Source organism: Tyto alba, unplaced genomic scaffold (genome assembly GCF_018691265.1).
Source record: "Tyto alba isolate M040663 unplaced genomic scaffold, T.alba_DEE_v4.0 Super-Scaffold_13, whole genome shotgun sequence".
In the NCBI taxonomy this organism is placed as follows: Eukaryota; Metazoa; Chordata; class Aves; order Strigiformes; family Tytonidae; genus Tyto; species Tyto alba.
Window position 1 is genome coordinate 36685680 of NW_024881275.1, and position 19318 is coordinate 36704997.

At 40.1% G+C, this 19318-nt stretch overlaps 2 protein-coding genes and 1 long non-coding RNA gene across 10 annotated transcripts in view; 1 reads left to right on the forward strand and 2 right to left on the reverse strand.

Annotated features, from left to right (window-relative positions):
• The window catches only part of AOPEP (aminopeptidase O (putative)), a 204888-nt gene extending 201192 nt beyond the window's left edge, over positions 1-3696 (forward strand). For 5 of the 7 annotated variants that reach the window (XM_032981857.2, XM_032981858.2, XM_042788111.1 and 2 more), the window contains one exon: positions 1852-3696. The gene's annotated coding sequence lies outside the window, so the exon portion shown is untranslated. The remainder of the gene's footprint in view (positions 1-1851) is intronic. The other 2 variants (XM_042788108.1, XM_042788109.1) reach the window with 2 other exon arrangements.
• Positions 536-16723, reverse strand: LOC122152905. The gene is made up of 9 exons (XR_006164887.1): positions 16432-16723; positions 13425-13566; positions 13264-13332; positions 9331-9469; positions 6729-6774; positions 5658-5822; positions 5379-5437; positions 2616-4026; positions 536-1370 (listed from the first exon to the last, which is right to left on the reverse strand). It is a non-coding gene; the product is annotated as an uncharacterized LOC122152905 (long non-coding RNA).
• An 851-nt stretch (positions 16724-17574) lies between these two features.
• Positions 17575-19318, reverse strand: part of FANCC (FA complementation group C) — an 85986-nt gene continuing 84242 nt past the window's right edge. For both annotated transcript variants that reach the window (XM_042788117.1, XM_042788118.1), the window contains one exon: positions 17575-17989. In XM_042788117.1, coding sequence (XP_042644051.1) covers positions 17846-17989 — 144 coding nt within the window. In that variant the 3' untranslated portion in view covers positions 17575-17845. The remainder of the gene's footprint in view (positions 17990-19318) is intronic.

Below are 19318 nucleotides of genomic sequence, written 5' to 3' on the forward strand. Positions count from 1 at the left end.
CAGAAAGAATACTCAGAGCTCATTAAATGTAGTAAACTTTGGCATACCATACACCTTGTGTCTGCCTAACTTGAGAAGTTACTCTTGTTAAATATTGTGCATTTTTTTTTTTTTTTTTTTTTAAAGACCAGCTGCTGGAGGAGGAGTGAGTTAGATACATGTAGACACTAGCTGGAGGGCATGGAGCATGGCCTTGTTGTACTTTGTAATGGACTGTACAAGAGGCAACTGTAAGTCCAAATGTCTGGCTGGAGAAGGCCAGCCTCTATGTGCAGTTGTTTCCCATTCTGTGTTCTTAAATCTGCTTACAGAAATTGCAATTTTGCAAGGAGCATTTCTGTTTAACAAAGCTGCATGTTGACTTGATAGGCAGCAGAGTCTTTGAAAGGAATCTGATCCCACAGTGGAAGTATGAATCTGTGCACTTGGAAGCAAATCTGAATCATGTGAGAACAAGCTGATAATTTAAATATTTTTGTGTTAAGTGTAGTGAGACCTTTGAAGACTGATTATGAGGTAAGAAGATTAGCCTTAACAGGAAGAAGCTGTTTAATATCATACATAATCTATCTTGTTTCTTAACTTAATGGGGAGGGATCACCAGAGAAGAAGCAGAATTGCAAGGAATATTCATGAAATAAAGATTGCTGCAGGCTATAAACTGGTAACTTGCAAATATATTCCCCATTTTTCAGTCTATTTGAGTAGTCAGAGGTAACCTTACAGTGTCTATACATGCATTTTTAACACATAGGCAATTAGGATTGGTATGAAGGTCTCTTCCAAGTACAGCATACCTCAGATTTTTCCTTAATGATATAACTCATCTGATGGACTGATTGCCCTGGTTGTTCACATAACTTTACAGTTGATTTGTGGTATCAAAATTCAGGCATTTAATTTAGCAAAATCATAATTTTCTAATTGGTACCAAGCAGAAATCTTAATTTTCTCCTGTCCAATCCTGTACATGTAGCAGTACTTGATAATGAGTTCCATCTGAATTTGTGGTGTTTATTTTAGTTATTTGAAATACAGTAGATGATAGATAACACGAAAGCAAGTTTGTTTATGGACAGCCATGTTGTTCCTCTGTACAAAGAACTGTGCCTGCCAACAAGACTTTTTGGGAAAGGTGGATCAGACTGTAGGGTACCAGGATATCACTTACAGGGTAGGAGGGTCACCTTCTAAAACAGGTAGGGCTGAGACTTGCTTGTGTGCTCCCAGTTTTTGAGGACCCACAGGAATCTTGAGTTACGTTCAACAATTTTTAATCTGGTAGATGCCTTCAAGTGTCTGAAGGCCAGAAACACAGAGATGCAGTTTGTTCTGGTACTACTGTACTAGGAACTGTCTTCCTATAGTTCCTGCAAAAATAAAATAAGAATCAAAATTTTTACAAGCTTCTGGTGGTAAGTATCTAGCACAGGAAAATTACATTGCCCCTTTGACTTTTCAAACAGACAAGGAGATCAGGGTGAGCTGTAACATAAAATCTAGAGGTACTGTTATGAGAACAACACTCTGTGACTGCACAGCTTTTTCTTAATGTTGTGGCTGTTTGGGTTCCTGGCATGATGATTTGTGACTTAAGATTAAAATCACATTGCCAGGGATTACCACACAGCCATGACCGCAGCTGCTAGTAGGAAACTCACCATAACTACCCAATCTGTGCACAGCGTGGAATCCTCTCCGTCCATTAAACATAAAAAAAAGAGGAAGGCAGCAGACACATCACGGAAGAACCTCATCTGATAATTAGCTATACCGAGACGGAGACCTCTCTGTCGAGGTGCAGAGCTTAGCTGATTGGTGAACAGTGATTGTTTCCCTCTTTGTTCACAGTGGCTAAGTTCTGCACCTGAAGAGAAGGGGAGAGGAGACTTTGCTTAATGTCAGCCTGCACAGGGCAGAGAGCGTTTGCTGGCTGAGATACCTTGCTGCTGAATGGGCATATTTAAAATGAATGCACGTGTGTGAGACGCAGTACACCGAGGATGAAAGGCAGAAGTGACCTGGGGAGGACCAGAGACTCTTGGTTTTAATTGAGAAAAAACAGTGCTCCTTGAATTCCCAGTCTGACTGCAAACATAAGGCATCGCCTACAGTAATTTGGTTACCATGATCTTCTGAAGGTCAGAGGAAATAAATATTTGTGACTCAAAACTGGAATTGCCTACAAAGCTTTGTTTCATAGTCTTCTCTTTAATGGATGCTGTCATGGTCTTTCTGCAGTTGTAGCTCAGCACGGTGTGTTGTTCGCAGGAAGTGTTTTTTTCCGACTGGAGGTGCTGCTGTTGTTCCAGGCTGTTAATGGACCCGTCCTCCAGTTCCTACTGAGCTGATATCAGTTCTGATTTTACACACTGGCTCAGTTCAGCAGGAACAGGAGTCGAGCCCTAGAGCAAAAAAAGATATACCTTTTCTAAGAGCCTTTGAGAAATGTTGTTACTGTTTTCTATCAAAAACTGAATTAGTATGCAGCATGCTGTCCTGATATCAAACACTAAACAGCCTAAGGTGGAAAAGCTGTTTAGAGAGCTGTTGGCTTAGGACAAGAAGGTATGTGGATATGTAGCACATCACACAGTATTGCTCTGGTAACTGACCTCCAGCATAATTTTCAGAGTAACCTGCTAATAACCAAGAGAATGTGCTTGCACTGTGGATCTTCCCCATCTTCTCCAGACCTCGTTGTGGTAGCTCTAGAAATCAAGAGATCATTGTTAACTCTGTAACCACAGTTATGCTCTACTGGTAACCTAAAAAATAACCCAATTTGGAAAGCTGGGGCAATCAAGAATGCACAGATACTCCTTTACTGTGACAGAGTAATAACTTCTACTGCTGTTTCCATTGCAGGAAAGATCACAGAGAAACTCTTTTAATATATCTCCTACTAAACCCCGATGGTACTAGGATTTCACTGACCCAAGACATCAAAGGAAGGATTACGTGACTGCTAAAACAATCAGCTGACAGAAACATTTACCGCTCAGTATTTATGTCTCCCAGAGACTCACTGTAACCAAGAACGCATGTGCACAAAACAAACTACACACACACACACCCCCACACACACACCCTTCACTGTGGCTTTAGGTAGTTCTTTAATACAAGAGATTTGGGGTTTATCCTTGCTCTTTGGTGATACAGCCATTCCATTTGCAGATTACAAGGACTCTTGATTTGAATGATTTTATGCACTCCAGTAATTTGACCAACATTAGTAACCTCTGAAATTTGATGAAACTCTCTTCTGTACTTAAAATTTTGTTTGTAACTTCTATGCCAAATTAAAAAGCCAAACTTGGGGATGGGGCTGGGGGAGGTTGACTGGAAGCAGAAATTATCTGTGAAAAGTGACCAGCCATCATCCTGGTGATAGGATGGGACTGAAGTTAAAACAAAGATCAGCATTCTCTCTCTGTCTTGTTTAGGTTAACTTTTACCAGAAGTGTCAGACCTTCCATGTTCTGAAAATGCCTTCCATACCCCCTGCTGCTCCTTTTGCACAGTGATAGATCAAGTGTAGCTCTCCTTTCCTGGGATCGTACCGCTCCACTGATCAGAAGACATCTTAATTGTTTGGTTCAGAGGACAAGAATTTAAAACACAAAAATTTGTGAACACATTTTACTTTGTACACTATTGTTTTACATCAAATACAATAAATACTTTTTTTTTCAAGTACGTGTAGTCTTTCCATTGCACAGTGGTTCAATTTGCAAACTTAGGAAAAAGAATGACCCCATTCCTGCTTTTGCAGCAGGAGAGAAGCAGCTGAAAGTCATTAGTTAGTGGATATTAACAAAAAAAAAATTAAATGTGGTAATTATTTTTTTTCTAAAGTAAAAGCCTACCTCAACAGTGACTTCAGTCCAAAGACTACGGTTCCTCTTTACTGCACTACATTTTCTGACTTCCCCCTTTCCAGGCATGCAGTGTCAATACCTGAATTATGGGACACAGCAGCTTCTTTCAAATGCAGCAAGGGTTAGGAAATTCTCCAAGAATCTGCTGAGATACCACAATGAGTTCTAATGTAGTTATGCTCGCAGATGTAATGGTTAAGAGATCCTGTTCATGTAAGAGTTACGGTTCATTTCACAGGGTTTTCTGCAAAGGCCAGCAAAGGAGACCAGCTTGCTTTTTGCCTTTTCCCTTGTGAGAGGTAAAGAACCTAGAGCTGGATAAGGCGCTTGCACAAGACACCCAGAAATTAAATATGTTGTAAGCCTGTTCAAAGCAAGTACTGTTAAAACTACAGAGCAGGTAAGACATGCCACACGTTAGCAAATATCACAGCATTTTTGTTCTTTAAAAACAATTTACTTTTCTCACCATTTTAATATGGAGCACAACAGTAGTTTATTTTGCTTGCTACAGCTGTTCCAGTCTGTCGTAGCAGAATTAATGTGAGCGTGAACTTGGTTTCCTGCACAACAATTTTGTGATGCAAAGGCAAAGAGGTGGCAGCCGTGGCCCTGCATCTGGGCTTGTATGGCCTTTTGTTACTAATCCAAGCATTACTAAATAGAGTGAGGCTCCAGATTAAGAACGAAGCTAAAGGTGGCTTCAAATCATTGCTGTTACCATAACTCATCAGAAGAAAGAGAGACCAGGAGAGTCCTGTATGGATTGTACAGTAGCTCTATTAACATGATATAAGCATTACCATTAGTTTAAAATCCTTCTGAATCATGTAAAAAGTTCTGGGAGCAAACCATTCAAAGTGTCATTTAATTATTTAAGATTTTAATACGCCCTATTGAAAGCTGAGAAGATAAAAATAAAATAAACTAGTGTTACTGTTTATTTTGCTCAGAATTCTCCCAAGGTTGGTGCTTCCATATTGATTTCCTGAGAGGAGGAAGTTGTAGATTCTAATTATAGTAAATAAAAACAAACAACAAAAAAATCCATTTCCAAACTTATTGTAACTAAAATCCTTACTGAAAGTGATGCTTTATCAAATGATACCTCTATCCAGACTTGGTTGTCAACACATTAAAATCCAGTGAAACTGCCCATTTGTTGTTTAAGTTGTTTAAGTACAGTCAGGCATCTGGGAAAGTGGCAAAAATGCTATGACATTAAATCTCTATTCTGAGATGAAAACTAAGACTTCAAGGCTAACACATATTTATGTATCAATATGTGGCTATGATGAGCACAGGCATTTATGTGTCCTTGCCCAACTTAGGTTTCATTCTGCTTCTTTCATAGTCAGCCCCTTCTGAATAAAATAAAGCATTTTGTTTGGGTTTTTTCTCCTATCCCTAATTCAGTCCTTTCCAAACACAGTGGTAGTTTTACTTTGGATAGCATTAGAAAGCTCAATGCAGAAGGCTGGACTGTCTCCCACTTACTTTGTTAGGCCAGCAGCTGGTTAAGATCGCACTGATTCTTTTCTGGATGTAACTTCTAACTGTAAAAATGAAACTCGGATTAAACTAAAACTGTATCTGTATAATTAGGCAAGGATCATCATCTATTTTCATGTGCCACTTACTGGGTCACGTCTTCAGAGTAAAGGCAGACCATAATGGGGGGGGGGGGGTGGGTGATGCAGGCAAGTCCCTTGCCCCCTCAGAGGAGTTGCATTCCTTATCATACATTTTCTGCTATAAACATGGACTAAAACATACCATTCTGCTGTCAGCAGTTCCTCCACTTCGTCTTCTGTCTTCAGCTTTGCTGAGAGGTGTTTGCAGCTGCTCCTGGCTCCTTCAGGAGGGAATTAGCTGTACCCCATTGCCCATTCCTCGCACAGAAGAGGGAAGGAAAAAAGGTCTAGCCTGGAAACACCAGGTCTAGCCAAAAATACAGTCTGAGCAAGTGGGCAGCTTGAGGAAACAAGTAAGACTCAAGCAATAAGAAGCCTGTATGGATTTCTGACACATAAAAAGCACTATGAGAAAAGATATTACAAAACCAACAGAAAAGTTCTATAGAGCTAGGCTGTGATAACGTATCATGCAGAGTACTGCAGCCAGCATTTATCTCCACAGCTGATGAACGCCTTGAGAACTAGTACTTCTATTACAGAAAATTTCATCTGTTCTGTTAAGAGTTTGCAGGTGTAGGCTCCTCTGTGTATGTAAGGATGCGAGGGAAACCATGACACCTTTGTAAGCATGAACAAGCAGCTAAGTTACAGCGTGCCATTACGTGCCAAAGGCTTTACTGCTTTTGGTTTGATTCTTTCCATGCAGAAACCGGACTGCAAATACCTGGAACCCCCCCCCCCCACACACACACACCCCCGCTTTCAGGAGAGGGTCACCCCCCGTCCCCCGGTGCCGCAGGCCCTGCACGTGCTGCAGCACGGCTGCACCGGGCTGTCCTGCTGTACGGCACTGCCGCCTCAGCTTTTGTGCCTGCGGAGGGAGGAATTTCCATGCCTCCACTGGTCTGTCTTCCCATACACGTGATTTAAGAGTCAGGAGTAGCTGTATGTGAATTATCTAAGAACGTTCGAGTTTTACATCTGCAACTTAATGGCATTTTCCTCTGAACAAAGCATACTCTCGTAATATGTACAATGTACTCTCATACTAATGTACTTCTACAGCAAGACTACCAGTTGACATAAACCCACACACTGAGCACAAAACCTTAGTCTAATTCACTGCAAACCTTATTCCAGGGCATTAATTCTTCATATTTAAAAGTATATTAATATATTTTGTGGTCTTTTAAAACTATAAAATACCTACCTTGGTGCTACAATTCCCACTATTCCTGAGTCAGGTTTGATGTCTTCTAAAACAGGAAGAGATTTTAACAGACACATAAGTGCACTTCTGTTCTTGGCCCCAGTCTTTGATGCTCAGACTCATAGTCCAAAACAAAGTTAATTACATGAAAGGACAAGGAAGCAACCAAAAAGAGAAGCCTGGCTCATCTAGAATTTTACCACATATATACTGAGTTTAGGCACATACAAATACTGAAGTGAATGTATATACCAACATGGATATGTTCCCTTGTGTCTGTGGGCACAACATATGGCAAAAATTACTTCAAAAATTTACCTTGCTGGCAGGGTGACATTTTGCACCATGATATATGCCAGTGCCTAAAGAAACTGAGACAACTCCACAGGGCTTGGGAGATAAACTGCGTTTGTCCATTTACTGTGACTAAAACTGAGTGCAAACTTTCTGCAAAAAATGAAGGGCCTGCTGCTTATAGCTGCCAAAAGAGGAACAGAGGTTTGTTCTAACTGTTATTTAAAGGCATGCAGAAATTGCCATTGTGTAGAGAGTGGCTTTTTTGTGATAATTTTTGCATCAGTAAACAGAACTTCATTTTCAGCTGAGCATCGCTTTGTATCAGCACAGTAGCCCAGCAGCAGTAATTCCCACAGTATTGCCATGCAAAAGCCTGGTTTTGCTTATACTCCCCCTTGTAGAGACGACCACTCTGCTATCCTCTCACACACCTCTGAGCAGCTAGACATCATTGTAACCTTCGGTTACTGTAGCTCACTTCAGTCATCCCTGAAAAATGCTGTTTCTCAGACTACTTCCAGGCTTTTTCTTTGGACTTTCTGGAATTGGCATCTCAGCACTGAGGCTCTGCTGAAACTCACCCCGAGACATTTTATTCATGAACCAATGGTGTCTGTTTTGCTACTAGCATCATCCTCAACCATCATGACTAGATCTTGCTAGATCTAAATGGGCTAGTTTGAAAAGCTGGTGGTTGGCACCATAATGTATTTCACTTCATCTTTAATCCTGAAAGGACAGTGATTATCATCTACTACACAGAAAATAGTGTGGGGTTTTTTTTAACCTCATGTTAACTTTACGTTGTTACATCACAGTATCATCTAACTTTGTTCTTCAGGGGTTTTTTATATTTGGTAGTAATGGCTGTCTGCTTTACAACTGTACCCCCTTATAGCTAACTCTTGCAAACACAACAAAACTAAAAATTACAGTGTGTTAGCAGCCATCTCACTCCATTCTGCATCTATCTCTTGGAATCATAGAATCATTGAACTGTTTAGGTTGGAAAAGACCTTTAAGATCATCATGTCTAACCCAACCATTAACCTAGCACTGCCAAGTCCACCACTAAACCATGTCCCTAAATGCCATATCAACACATCTTTTAAATACTTTGAGGGATTGTGACTCAACCACTTCCCTGGACAGCCTGTTCCAATGCTTGACAACCCTTTTAGTGTAGAAATATTTCATAATATCCAATCTAAACCTCCCCTGGCTCGATTTGAGGCCATTTCATCTTGTCCCATCACTTGTTACTTGGGAAAAAGAGACCAACACCCACCTCACCTCACTACAACCTCCTTTCAGGTAGTTGTAGAGAGTGACAAGGTCTCCCCTCAGCCTCCTTGTCTCCAGGCTAAACACCCCCAGTTTCCTCAGCTGCTTCTCCAGGACTTGTTCTCTAGACCCTTCACCAGCTTCATTGCCCTTCTGTGAACATGCTCCAGCACCTCAATGTCTTTCTTGTAGTGAGGGGCACAAAACTGAACACAGTATTTGAGGTGGGGCCTCAACAGTACCAAGTCCAGGGGGACAATCACTTCCCTAGTCCTGCTGGCCACACTATTGCTGATAAAATCCAGGGTGCTGTTGGCCTTCTTGGCCACCTGGGCGCACCGCTGGGTCATATTCAACCAGCACCCCCAGGTCCTTTTCCTCTGGGCAGCTTTCCAGCCACCCCTCCCCAAGCCTGTCTTGCTGTGTGGGGTTGTTCTGACCCAAGTGCAGGACCCAGCCCTTGGCCTTGTTGAACCTCATACAGTTGGCCTCAGACCATCAATCCAGCCTGTCCAGATCCCTCTTGGTGTGCCTGAAACACCTGTTTAACTGCCAAACACGATTTCATTCCAATTTATTAAATTTTACATCTGAAAAGTTCTATTCCTTTTTCATGTTCCCTAATGTAAAATGTAAGCCCCCTCCTTCCTCATTCTGCCTTTCACATTCCCCTTCCCATACAGCCATAGTATTATCATCCATTTTGAACTCTCTCTTGCTCCCTTTAGTAATATGGCAATATTACTCTGCAGTACTGCCATGGAGGTTTTGTCATTGCCACCACTTGTACTGAAATTGCTCATCATGCCCTAAACTCATTATCACCTCCTGTTTCTTTTGACTACAAGGCTTTTGAATAAGATCCCAATTTTAGTTGAGGGAAAAAATTGTCCTTGTTAGCTTAAATATATATATATATATATAAGTGCAACTACATGACATAAATGCTGAACTACTTTAAAAACAAACAAACAAACAAACAAAAAAACATAAATAAAGAGTCAGATGAATAGTTACTCACAAGATTGTCCATTTCATACAAGAACAAGTAAGCCCATCTCCTGATACTGTATGGTATTCTATGCACACCTTATCCCTAGCACTTAGCCTCTCCTTTCCCCAGTCAAATCACAGGAATGCACAGGTTTCCCACTTGATAGCTGGAAGGAAAGAGTGGGAATTAGGAAGCACTCATACTAAGAAAACAGTAAGATCGAAGTCTCATCTACGTCTTAAGCTAGTTGATTCTCTTTTACCAATATTTAGTAATCCCAGCATCAGCTGTAGGATACATGTGATGTTGAGACAAGCAATTGCTCTACACCACAGAATGAAGGTCAATGCTAAAATTTGGTGTATTTTTAGCATTAACATTTCTATTTTGGCATCAAGAACATCCAGCACCAAAACCACAGGTTTATAACAGGCAAAAACCAAAATCACCAAAAATTATTCCCCTGTCTTGAAACACAGCTAGTAAAGACTGTTTTAGAGGTGGTGAGGACCCACCGCTGCCAGTGCACTCAGGAAAGAGGAGCTTATTCCGAATGTCTGAAAAATCAGAGCTATACTGTCTTTCAGATTCACAAAAGAAAACTGAATTGATAGGAAGACTATGAAAGTGACACCACAACAGGATGTCATTTAGCTGTCCTTTCCATATTTTCTTTAAATACATGTAGATTGCCAGACTCTGCAGTACATTTTGAAGAACTGTCCCAAAGTAGAGTTACTGTTTAAGTGGGATACCATTACTGGTCTGTTCAAATGCCTGATTTTTGAAGCAGAGGGGAGACAGCATGGATGTAATACCAAACTCTCTTTCTCTTTCAATATTCTATGACAATTAAGTTTGACAAGTCTGAAGAAATCAGGGCAGGGAACAGCTGACTTAGAGACTGCTGTGTGGTTAGACATAAGTATGTATGTGAAGGATCTCATAAAGAACAGATATTCAGTTCATAAGTGACCTTATATGCAAGTTCCTCGTTCTGTGATGTTTGCATAACTTCTGGGTATTCCATCTTAAAAATAAAATAGAAAAGGTAAGGTGATTGGATCTGCCATTTCTGCAGCCTGCCCATCCACAGAGAAGAGGTAAAAAAGGAAATATTGTCTCTAGCTCAGCTGCTGGAAAGGCACAACAGATTGCAGAACAAAGTGAATCTTACAAAAAATAAACTTTATGGGTGTAAATTAACAGTAATTAAGTGTTAAAACTACAAACAAAATTTGTTCTAGGGTAGTGCCTGGAAGCAGAACTGGCATCACACACATAGGGACACACAGGGGCTGATGTGTATCTTCACCTTCCCTGACAGGCACACTGGATGACTTGCACCATTACCTAACTTAGCCTACCAAAAACCGGTTGGTTTTGGTTGCTTGATTCACTTACTCCTAGAAACCCATTATGGATCATACATACATTCATCTTGGATCCTGGGCAGAAAGGAGGAGAGGGTGAAGAGAAAGAAAAGGCAGTGCTTATGGCTAAAGAGTAACTGTGTCTGAGAGCTCGCTCTGCCAACACAGCAAGCAGAAGCAAAACTGTTGAAAAGAAGTTAAGATCAGAAAAGCTATGATGAAAAACAGTCATCAGCTATCATCTGAAACCTTTAAATCCCAACAGAATTCTATTTCCAAAAGGGATGCTATAGCTTAATTGCAAGGTTTGGGCTTGACATTTGCTCAGTATCTTTTCATGGTCTAGGTCAAGCAGGCCAAGGCAAGCAACTATAGCAATTCATTCTGGCCCTAAAAGTATGCTATACAGTGTATTGCTCAGCACTGATCATTTGTGTTTTAGCAAAGAAGCAAACCCACAAGAAAGATGAAACATAATAGTAGATTTTGCAATGCATTTGAAGAAATTTAGTGGTCTATGGAGATAACAATTGTATTTTTGTTGTGTCTCCAAAAAATATGGCAATGATCCTGCCTACTAGAAATTCACAAATAATGCCTGAATTCGCAGACACACATATCATTCCTTTCCATCTTAAGAATTAGTTCTGTAGCAAATTTCAAGGCTTCTCTCCTCTTCAGTGGAATTTGATACTGGCTTTTCCCTCTATTTGCAGACATCTCAAGCTGATATGGAAGTGCAGCACAATCATGAGATTAAAAGCACTTAAACACTTACTGGTAGTCTCTACTGGGAATGTTAATGCAGATGGGAAATTCATATCTTCCGCTACCATTAAAAGTTAGTTTGGAATAATAAATGGAAGTCCTATCTTTAGAGAACTTATATGTGGTAGAAGTTACAGCATCATTAGTCAAAACAAATAAAAGCTGCTTTCTCATGGGTGAAATATTAAGGGAGCATTTAACAGTAGCATGGAAATGACATATTACATGCACCTGTTTTGGGAGCCTCAGAATAAACATACAAACTAAGAAATAAAATCAAACCAGCAAGGAGTGAAGAAGCTGTATATACAGGCTGATTTGGCACATACACATGAGAAATCTCAAGGACAGTGTAATTCAGAATGTGGATAACAGAGGAACTTTTCATTATGATCAGGAATATGTAAAAATGTGATCTTTTCAGGATGGCAATAAGCATTGCAAAAGTTGATGGGCATAACACTGAAATTCAAAATAATAGAAAAGAGAGGGTCATTGTTTCTGAGGGGCTGCTTTTTTATGAAATGAGTCTATCCAACATAATGCAGAAGAGTTATGAAACACACATTTAAAATAGCAAGATTTGTTAAGAGCTAGGAAGTTAGTTAAATGTACAGACCTATTAAAGACGTGGTATTGCTGGATTTTTTCCTGCTACTTGTTGATGTTCAGGTTAACTCTCTTCTATGGAATTGTTATTTCCCAATCCTACCAGTATTACAATTAAATTGAATATAAAAATCACAGCTAAATTTCTGCAACTGAGATTCATCATGTTGGGTTTTTTCTTCCTTTTCACCCTCTCTCCCTTCACACACATGCAAGAATATAAAATGCAAACTAAGGCACAATCCATGCTTACAAAGTGTATTGCTACAACTCGGCTACAGCCAGCTGACGTTTCAAAGTTTTGTTTCAGTGGCTGATGGCAATCCAATTCCTATCCCTAGCTGGCTCCTGGCTGCTAAAAGGATCCAGTCACTGTCAGCACACTTAAGCTATCAGAAGGGGCTCATGATGTTTATTCCTTTCCAGCCAGACCACTGGTTAAATGAAGATGGCCAATGCAAGCAAGGGAAACTCCTTTTTGGCATTCACTAGTGAACAGACCACCTAACAGCAAATTCCCAAAATAAGCTACTCTCTGCTAGGGCAGCAAATAAAATGGCCACCACGAGTGTATCTTTTAAATCCAGGCAAGCATTTAAGGAAAAATTGTAGCATGAGTAAGAAAAACTTGCCAGAGATGTAGGTGGACTTAAACAGGCCCACATGTGAATACTGCTATGAATTAACTGCTAGTGGGGTGCCTCTAGCAGCAGCTAATTCAGCTACGGCGGTTTAACTTCTGGTGTTGCCCAGGAAAACATGCCGATTGCGTAACGAAGCCATTGCAGACTATCTGAGAAGTATAAAAACATGGATTCAAAAACGTGCTGGCTGCTCTGATGGAGGGCTCCTCCCATAATATTCCAGGGTTTGACTTTTCAAACTTTGGTCTAGCAGAAAGCTGCACTTCACTGTCAGAATTTCTCACCTTCCTACATCCTTCTTATATCACAAGAAAAACTAGATTTTGATTAGCATGACATTATTCACTCACACAGAACATTATCATTTTATTCTGTCGCTGGATAATACAGCAAAGAAATGGAGTAAACCTGTGTCTGTAGTGTTTGGTTTAATAATTGCAAGTCACTTTTGCTAGATGATTCATTCTAAACTTGTATAATGCTTCATATTTTTTTTTGGATTGTCTCCTCCCAAAACCAACCCCAAGCCAAACATATATAACACCATGGCATGAACTCTAACTTACCAAAATTAATATTAATTCAGCTTCATCTTCAGTCTGACTCTCTATTAACACCTCTTTGCACTTCCGATGCTGTGAATATGGAAACTTGATTACAAATTCCAGAAGTAAACAGATTAACATGTTATAGCTGGTCAGATAAATTGCAATACTTGGTAACATACCTGTTCCTACCATACCTCACAAAATGAAATGTATTCAGCTTTGTATATGCACTGTACTGAGATCTTGGCTGAATGAAAGCCACAGAAGTGGCTTTTTTCTGAAGAAAATCCATAAAAAACATCCAGTCCCATTCTGGAAAGCCTGCAGGATTAAAAAAGCTGTAATTTAGACTGAAAAGAAGCATTATCAACAAATAAGTAAAAATTTACTCTTTATATTCTTACTTGAAACTCCTTGAAGCAGAAAAAAATTGAAAAGATATCTATATTCAGTATAAAATCCAGGATTAGGGTGTGTGATGACATGTTGATTGGAAGGGGAGGGAACATGCTACTTCAAGCCTGATCTCAGGACTCGTCGGCTGGTTCTGCATAAAAGTACAGGCCTGAAGGCTCCAAAGAACTTTTCCAGTAAGCAGTGATTACAGAGAAGATGCATGTTAGATGGATAATGCAGGAGCAACCACATGAGAAATCCTCCATAACTCGGATCTACCAAATCACACTGTTGCCTTCCACTAGCAAACTAATGAAAGTAACTTCAACATCCCATAAAATCACGGTTTATATCAAAGTTAGATCATAATTCAAGCACTGTGAAAAAGCAAGGAAAAAGAAATACCAAAGATTAAAAAAAATAAATAAAGCAAAAAGAACATCGGTACAGATATAACTTTTGAAAGTTACAGAAAGCATCAATTAGGTTTCTTCCTTAAAGTCTCCTGAAACAAGCAAACCCTCCTTGTAATATTTAAATCATGCATTATTTCTTAAAAAGTTGTCCTGGGTTTGAGTGAGTGGTGGGGTTTTTGGTAGCAGGGGAGGGGGCTACAGGGGTGGCCCCAGGGAGAAGCTTCTCAAAGCTCCCCCGGCTCCGAGCCAGACCCACCTCTGCCAGCTGCGCCTCTGCGATAACGTATTTAAGAAGGGACATGGTGACGAGCAGTGGGACTTGTGAGGAGGAGTTGCTGCAGCTGCGTGAACACCAAGGTCAGTGGGGGAACGGAGGAAGAAAGGAGGGGGGAGGTGTGCCGGAGCAGAGACCCCCCTGTATCCTGTGGTGAGACAGCAGGGCGGCCCCCCCTGCCACCCATGGAGATCTACGGTGGAGCAGACACTGATTTATGGCCTGTGAGGGGCCCCACACAACCTAGGAAGGTGGCTGCACCCAAAGCCAGCTGGGACCCTGTGGGAAGAAGCAGCCCCTTCTGTTGTAGTTCAGCACCGGGAGGATTGCAGCATGCGGGGGTGTCCCACGCTGGAGCAGCTCGGGATGGGCTGCAGCCGTGGGAGGGAATCCAGTCAGAGAAAGTTTGTGGAGGACTGTCTGCTGTGAGAGAGGAAACATGCTGGAGCCCAGGGAACAAGTTCCAGAAGTTCCACCCTCTTCTGAGATGGCAGAAATGGCAGCACTGACTGCACCCCCCATTCCCTGCCCCTGCGCCACTGGGGGAGGAGGTAGAGATATCGGGAGCAGAGCTGAGCCCGGGAAGAAGGGAGGGGTGGGGGGAAGGTGTTCTTAAGATGTGGCAATGCTTCTCACTGTCCTACTCTGTTAAGTGTTGCTGTTAGTGTCTGTAATAAATCTATGCTCTTTTTTTTTTCTTTCCCCTAATGGGTCTGTCTTTTGCCTGTGACCATAGTGGGCGATTTGCCCCTCTCAGTCCTATCTTAAATCCCAAGCCTGGATTATTTTCCCCTTCTCATCTCTGGGAGTGAAGGGGAAGCGAGCAGCTGTGTGATGCTCAGTTGGTCTCTGAGCTCAGACTACAACAGAAGTCAAACACGGGAAAACAAGAATGTACCAATTTACTACTAATTTTGTTCTTTCTGCCTTCACTGCACATTTCCTTCCTGCTTGAATTGATTTGCCACCATTTAACAGGATATTGATTTTGTTTAACAAAGTTAGAAGAATTTTCATGCATGTTGGTGGTGGAAAATAAAAAGATTGCACTGTGAAAGGATGATTACAAATTCATCTCCAACAACTGTAATACACATATATACCCATATAATTCACCTAACAAATCTGCAAGAGTCATATATTGCAACTCTTTGCCAATCTTTAAGTAGCTGAAATTACTTACAGTTGTAATATGGAGAGAATTTAAGGACAACCTAAGAATCTCACACCTAACAACTGGATTAGAAATAATTAAAAAAATAATTTTTCCTTTGGAGACAAATTTTAGGTTATTTATCATTCTAGGTAGAGCTTTCCACACATGTTCCCATTAAACAAATACCTCAGTTTGTGATCAACAAATAATTTAGTTTAATCCCATGCTTTTCTGTTATGATATTGAGGGAATAGAAAACTGGTTGCTTGATCTGTCTTTTTCAGAAATGTGTGGCTATCAACAACTGAAAAATTGCAACATATCTCTGATTTTTCATTCAGAAATATTTTGAATCCAAAAAGAGACAAAAACCCTCCTTTCTTCACAGACATACTTTACATATTTACTATTTCTTCATACGCTGGAATAAAATATTACAAACATTACCAAACTGACTGAGAGGCCATGTAACTTCTGTAATTTGGTCCACTATGACTCACTTGGAACAAAAATGTAAGAAATCAGTCAACAGCATCACAGAAAATATCCTTCTACTTCTTACAGCCAAGGGACACTAAGGACATTGTTTTTCTTTTCCCTTGCTCACAAACAAGTGCTACATTCAGAAAGCTGTGTTAAGATACATGCCTCTCATTTTATGCAAGAATAGTATTCTCAGTAGCTTTTTTGAACATGGCACAAGTGTTGATATTAAAGATAGGTAATACATGAGAAATTACTGAAAAGACTGTCGTGGTTTAAACCCAGCTGGCAGCCAAACACCACGCAGTCATTCGCTCACCCTTCCCCTGCTTCAGGGATGGGGAGAGAGGGTTGGAGGAGAAAGGGTAAGGAGACTCGTAGGTTGAAATAAGAACAATTTAATAACTGAAATAAAGTAATATTAAAATAATAATAATAGAATATAGAAACAAGTAACGCACATCATGATTGCTTACCACCTGCTGACTGATACCCAGCCTGTTCCCAGCTAGTGATCCCAGAGGAGAGAAAATCCCAAAACCGTGATCCTGGAAAAGTAAGACAGCTTCCCGGCCAACCCTCATCTATATACTGACGATGTATGATATGGAATATTCCATTCCCCAATTTGGGCCCACTGCTCTGGCCGTGCTCCCTCCCAGCTTCTTGTGCACCTGCACACTAGCAAGACACAGGGAGTTGAAAAGTCCCTGATTTCTTAGCAACAACTAAAAACATCAGTGCCTTATCAACATTCTTCTCATACCAAACCCCATACTGAATCCAAAGCACAGCACTATCCTATCTACTAAAAAGAAAAACTAGCCCTGTCCCAGACAAAACCAGGACAAAGAGTAAAATACTCTACCATTACTATTCTCTATGGGTTTTTTTCTAGTTAAGCTAGAGAAAAGGTTCACAAAACTTTCTGAGATGAATACCTTCCTAAGGGTAAAACAGTAGGCCATTGCTCCCTGTCCATGCTCTTTGAATGAGACGAAAAACCTAAAGAAAGAAGCAAGCAAACTACCTCTGGACACAAAAAGGAAGGAGATGAGTTGTAACCATATGCTCTCTTTAGGAAATTTGGCCCTCAAACTGGGAAGTTTCCTTATGCCTATGTTGTGCTTGCCCTATTTTGTCTAAATGAAAAAAGATTTCTTAAATGAATAAACAAGAGCATTCAGTCATGGCAAACTGAAAATAGGCTGTACTGCAAACAACCTTTTACCCACAGCATCTGTTGAGAGAGACCAGCTACTGGTATAGTACTTTGAGGAGAACACTGTCCTGTGAAAGCTACAGTACTGAAAAAAACAAATAATTTAGCAAATCTGAAAGGAGTTTCATTTTGGAAACATTTTCAAAAAGAACTGAAGAGTTCAGGAAACATCGCTGATTTCCTGAGAACATAGAGTGCATTCACCATGAATCACTAACTCTCACTTGAGATCATCATTAGTTCCATAAAAGCAGAATTATAGAACAAAACATTGTAGGAACAACTTAACAACCAAGCTATTGGATATGATTTGGTAATAGAACCCTGTGTAATTTGGAAGAAAAACTGATTCTCAGCCAGATAAACAAGGAAATGAGTGAACTGCTTTAAATAACATAGGTCTCTTGTTAAAGAAGGTGCTCAGAACAAAATATTCAACCATCTTTAATAGTTACTGTTATGTTCTAGAAGGTTAACATTTCCAAACAAAGGATTATATTCAAATATATATATGACAAAATACAAAGTTGTGAGGTATGCTTAAGTAGAAATTTTTCTACCCTTGGTAACCTGTGGTGCAAGACTTTAATGAAAGTCTGACACCTAAATAAAGATACCATTTGTTGACTTGATAAATAGATGGTATTAAAAAGCTAAACTTTCAATGTTAGTTTTTGAAGAATTTCATTCAGCATCTTCATAGTCATTTTGTTTTCTTCTCCATTACGGCGCATTCTGTATGCCATACGGATAAGAACGCTATAAACTTCTTTGCTTGCACCAGTTTTCCTATTAACCTGAAGGGAAACAGACAAGAGGGGAAATAATGCAATTATGTTGCTAAATACTAAGAATGCCTCATTAATATTTGCAAAAAACCCACAGATTTGTCCCTCACTACTGAACACCTGAGATGCTCTGATTTCAAAAGCAACTTCTGCTCAAGGCATCTCTTTCCATACATCTTGGCAGAGCTGAGCAACTTTGAGATTTCTATTGTTCTCTAAAATTTATGTGAAACAAATCAAGAGGTCAGAAAGTTTTTAAAAGAAACACAAATGGACAGACAGTGTAACCATTTAGAAGTGATCTCCTTAAAAAACAACTAAAAGCCCATTAAGGTTTTGGGTGTGTTTGGGGAGACAATTCAATTCTGTAAAGCTTTCGAAAGTAAAAATAAATCCCTTCTCCAAAAGATGACAAAGTACCAGGAAAATACCCTAAATAGCAATTTTGCAGATCAGATGGGCCTTTACACCATGTTATCTGCTGTGTTAATCCCAAAGTTTATTATGCTAACCAAAACCACTGCCATGCATCCAAATTTGGCTCCACACCATTCTGCCTTTCATATATTGTGTTCAAGCCTTTTCAAATAACATAGAAGGCCTAGCTACACAATAATGATTACACAGACACAGTCAAAATTAATCAGACTGACATACTCTGGCCTACAATAGTTCATGACCACCCCGCACTGGGGAATACTCAGGACTTTTGAAAGTTAATTACGTTGCTTTCTATAAGTAAACAAAAAATTGCCTTCGGTCTTCCTGAAGAGGTTTAAAGTAGCAGGCTAGTATGTTATGGCACCTCTGCTCAACAGCCACACTCCTCAACAGAGAAACTAAAACCAGCAGACTGTAAAAATACATATCAACCCCCCTAATTTTATCATTTCATTCTTATACTAAGACGAAATTTATCACTTGTGAAATTACACCTAAAAGGTTAGAAATATCTTAGTCCTTCTTAAACAGAAGAATGTTACGTATGTTACATCTGTTCAGTCAGCCAGAGGAATAACCACCAAAATAGGTTTCCAGTTCCCTGCGTCATAAAATCACACTCCTTATTGATGCCATATACACTATACAGATGGAAGAGTACACTGCTGCTGAAAGGAAAAACTTTTGGAAGTGCTAAAATCACACATTGGCCCTAAGACCTGCTTGCACAGGAGGCCTGAACTTCTTAAAAAAGTATGGTTTTATAGTTAGAGAGGAATAAATTCCTAATGTCATGATGAGAGCACTCTTTATCATAAGAGACAATTTACCTGAAAGCACCAATTTACCTGAAGGGTCTCATCAACAATAGCAAGCTACTGTGGCAGCGTCCCACAT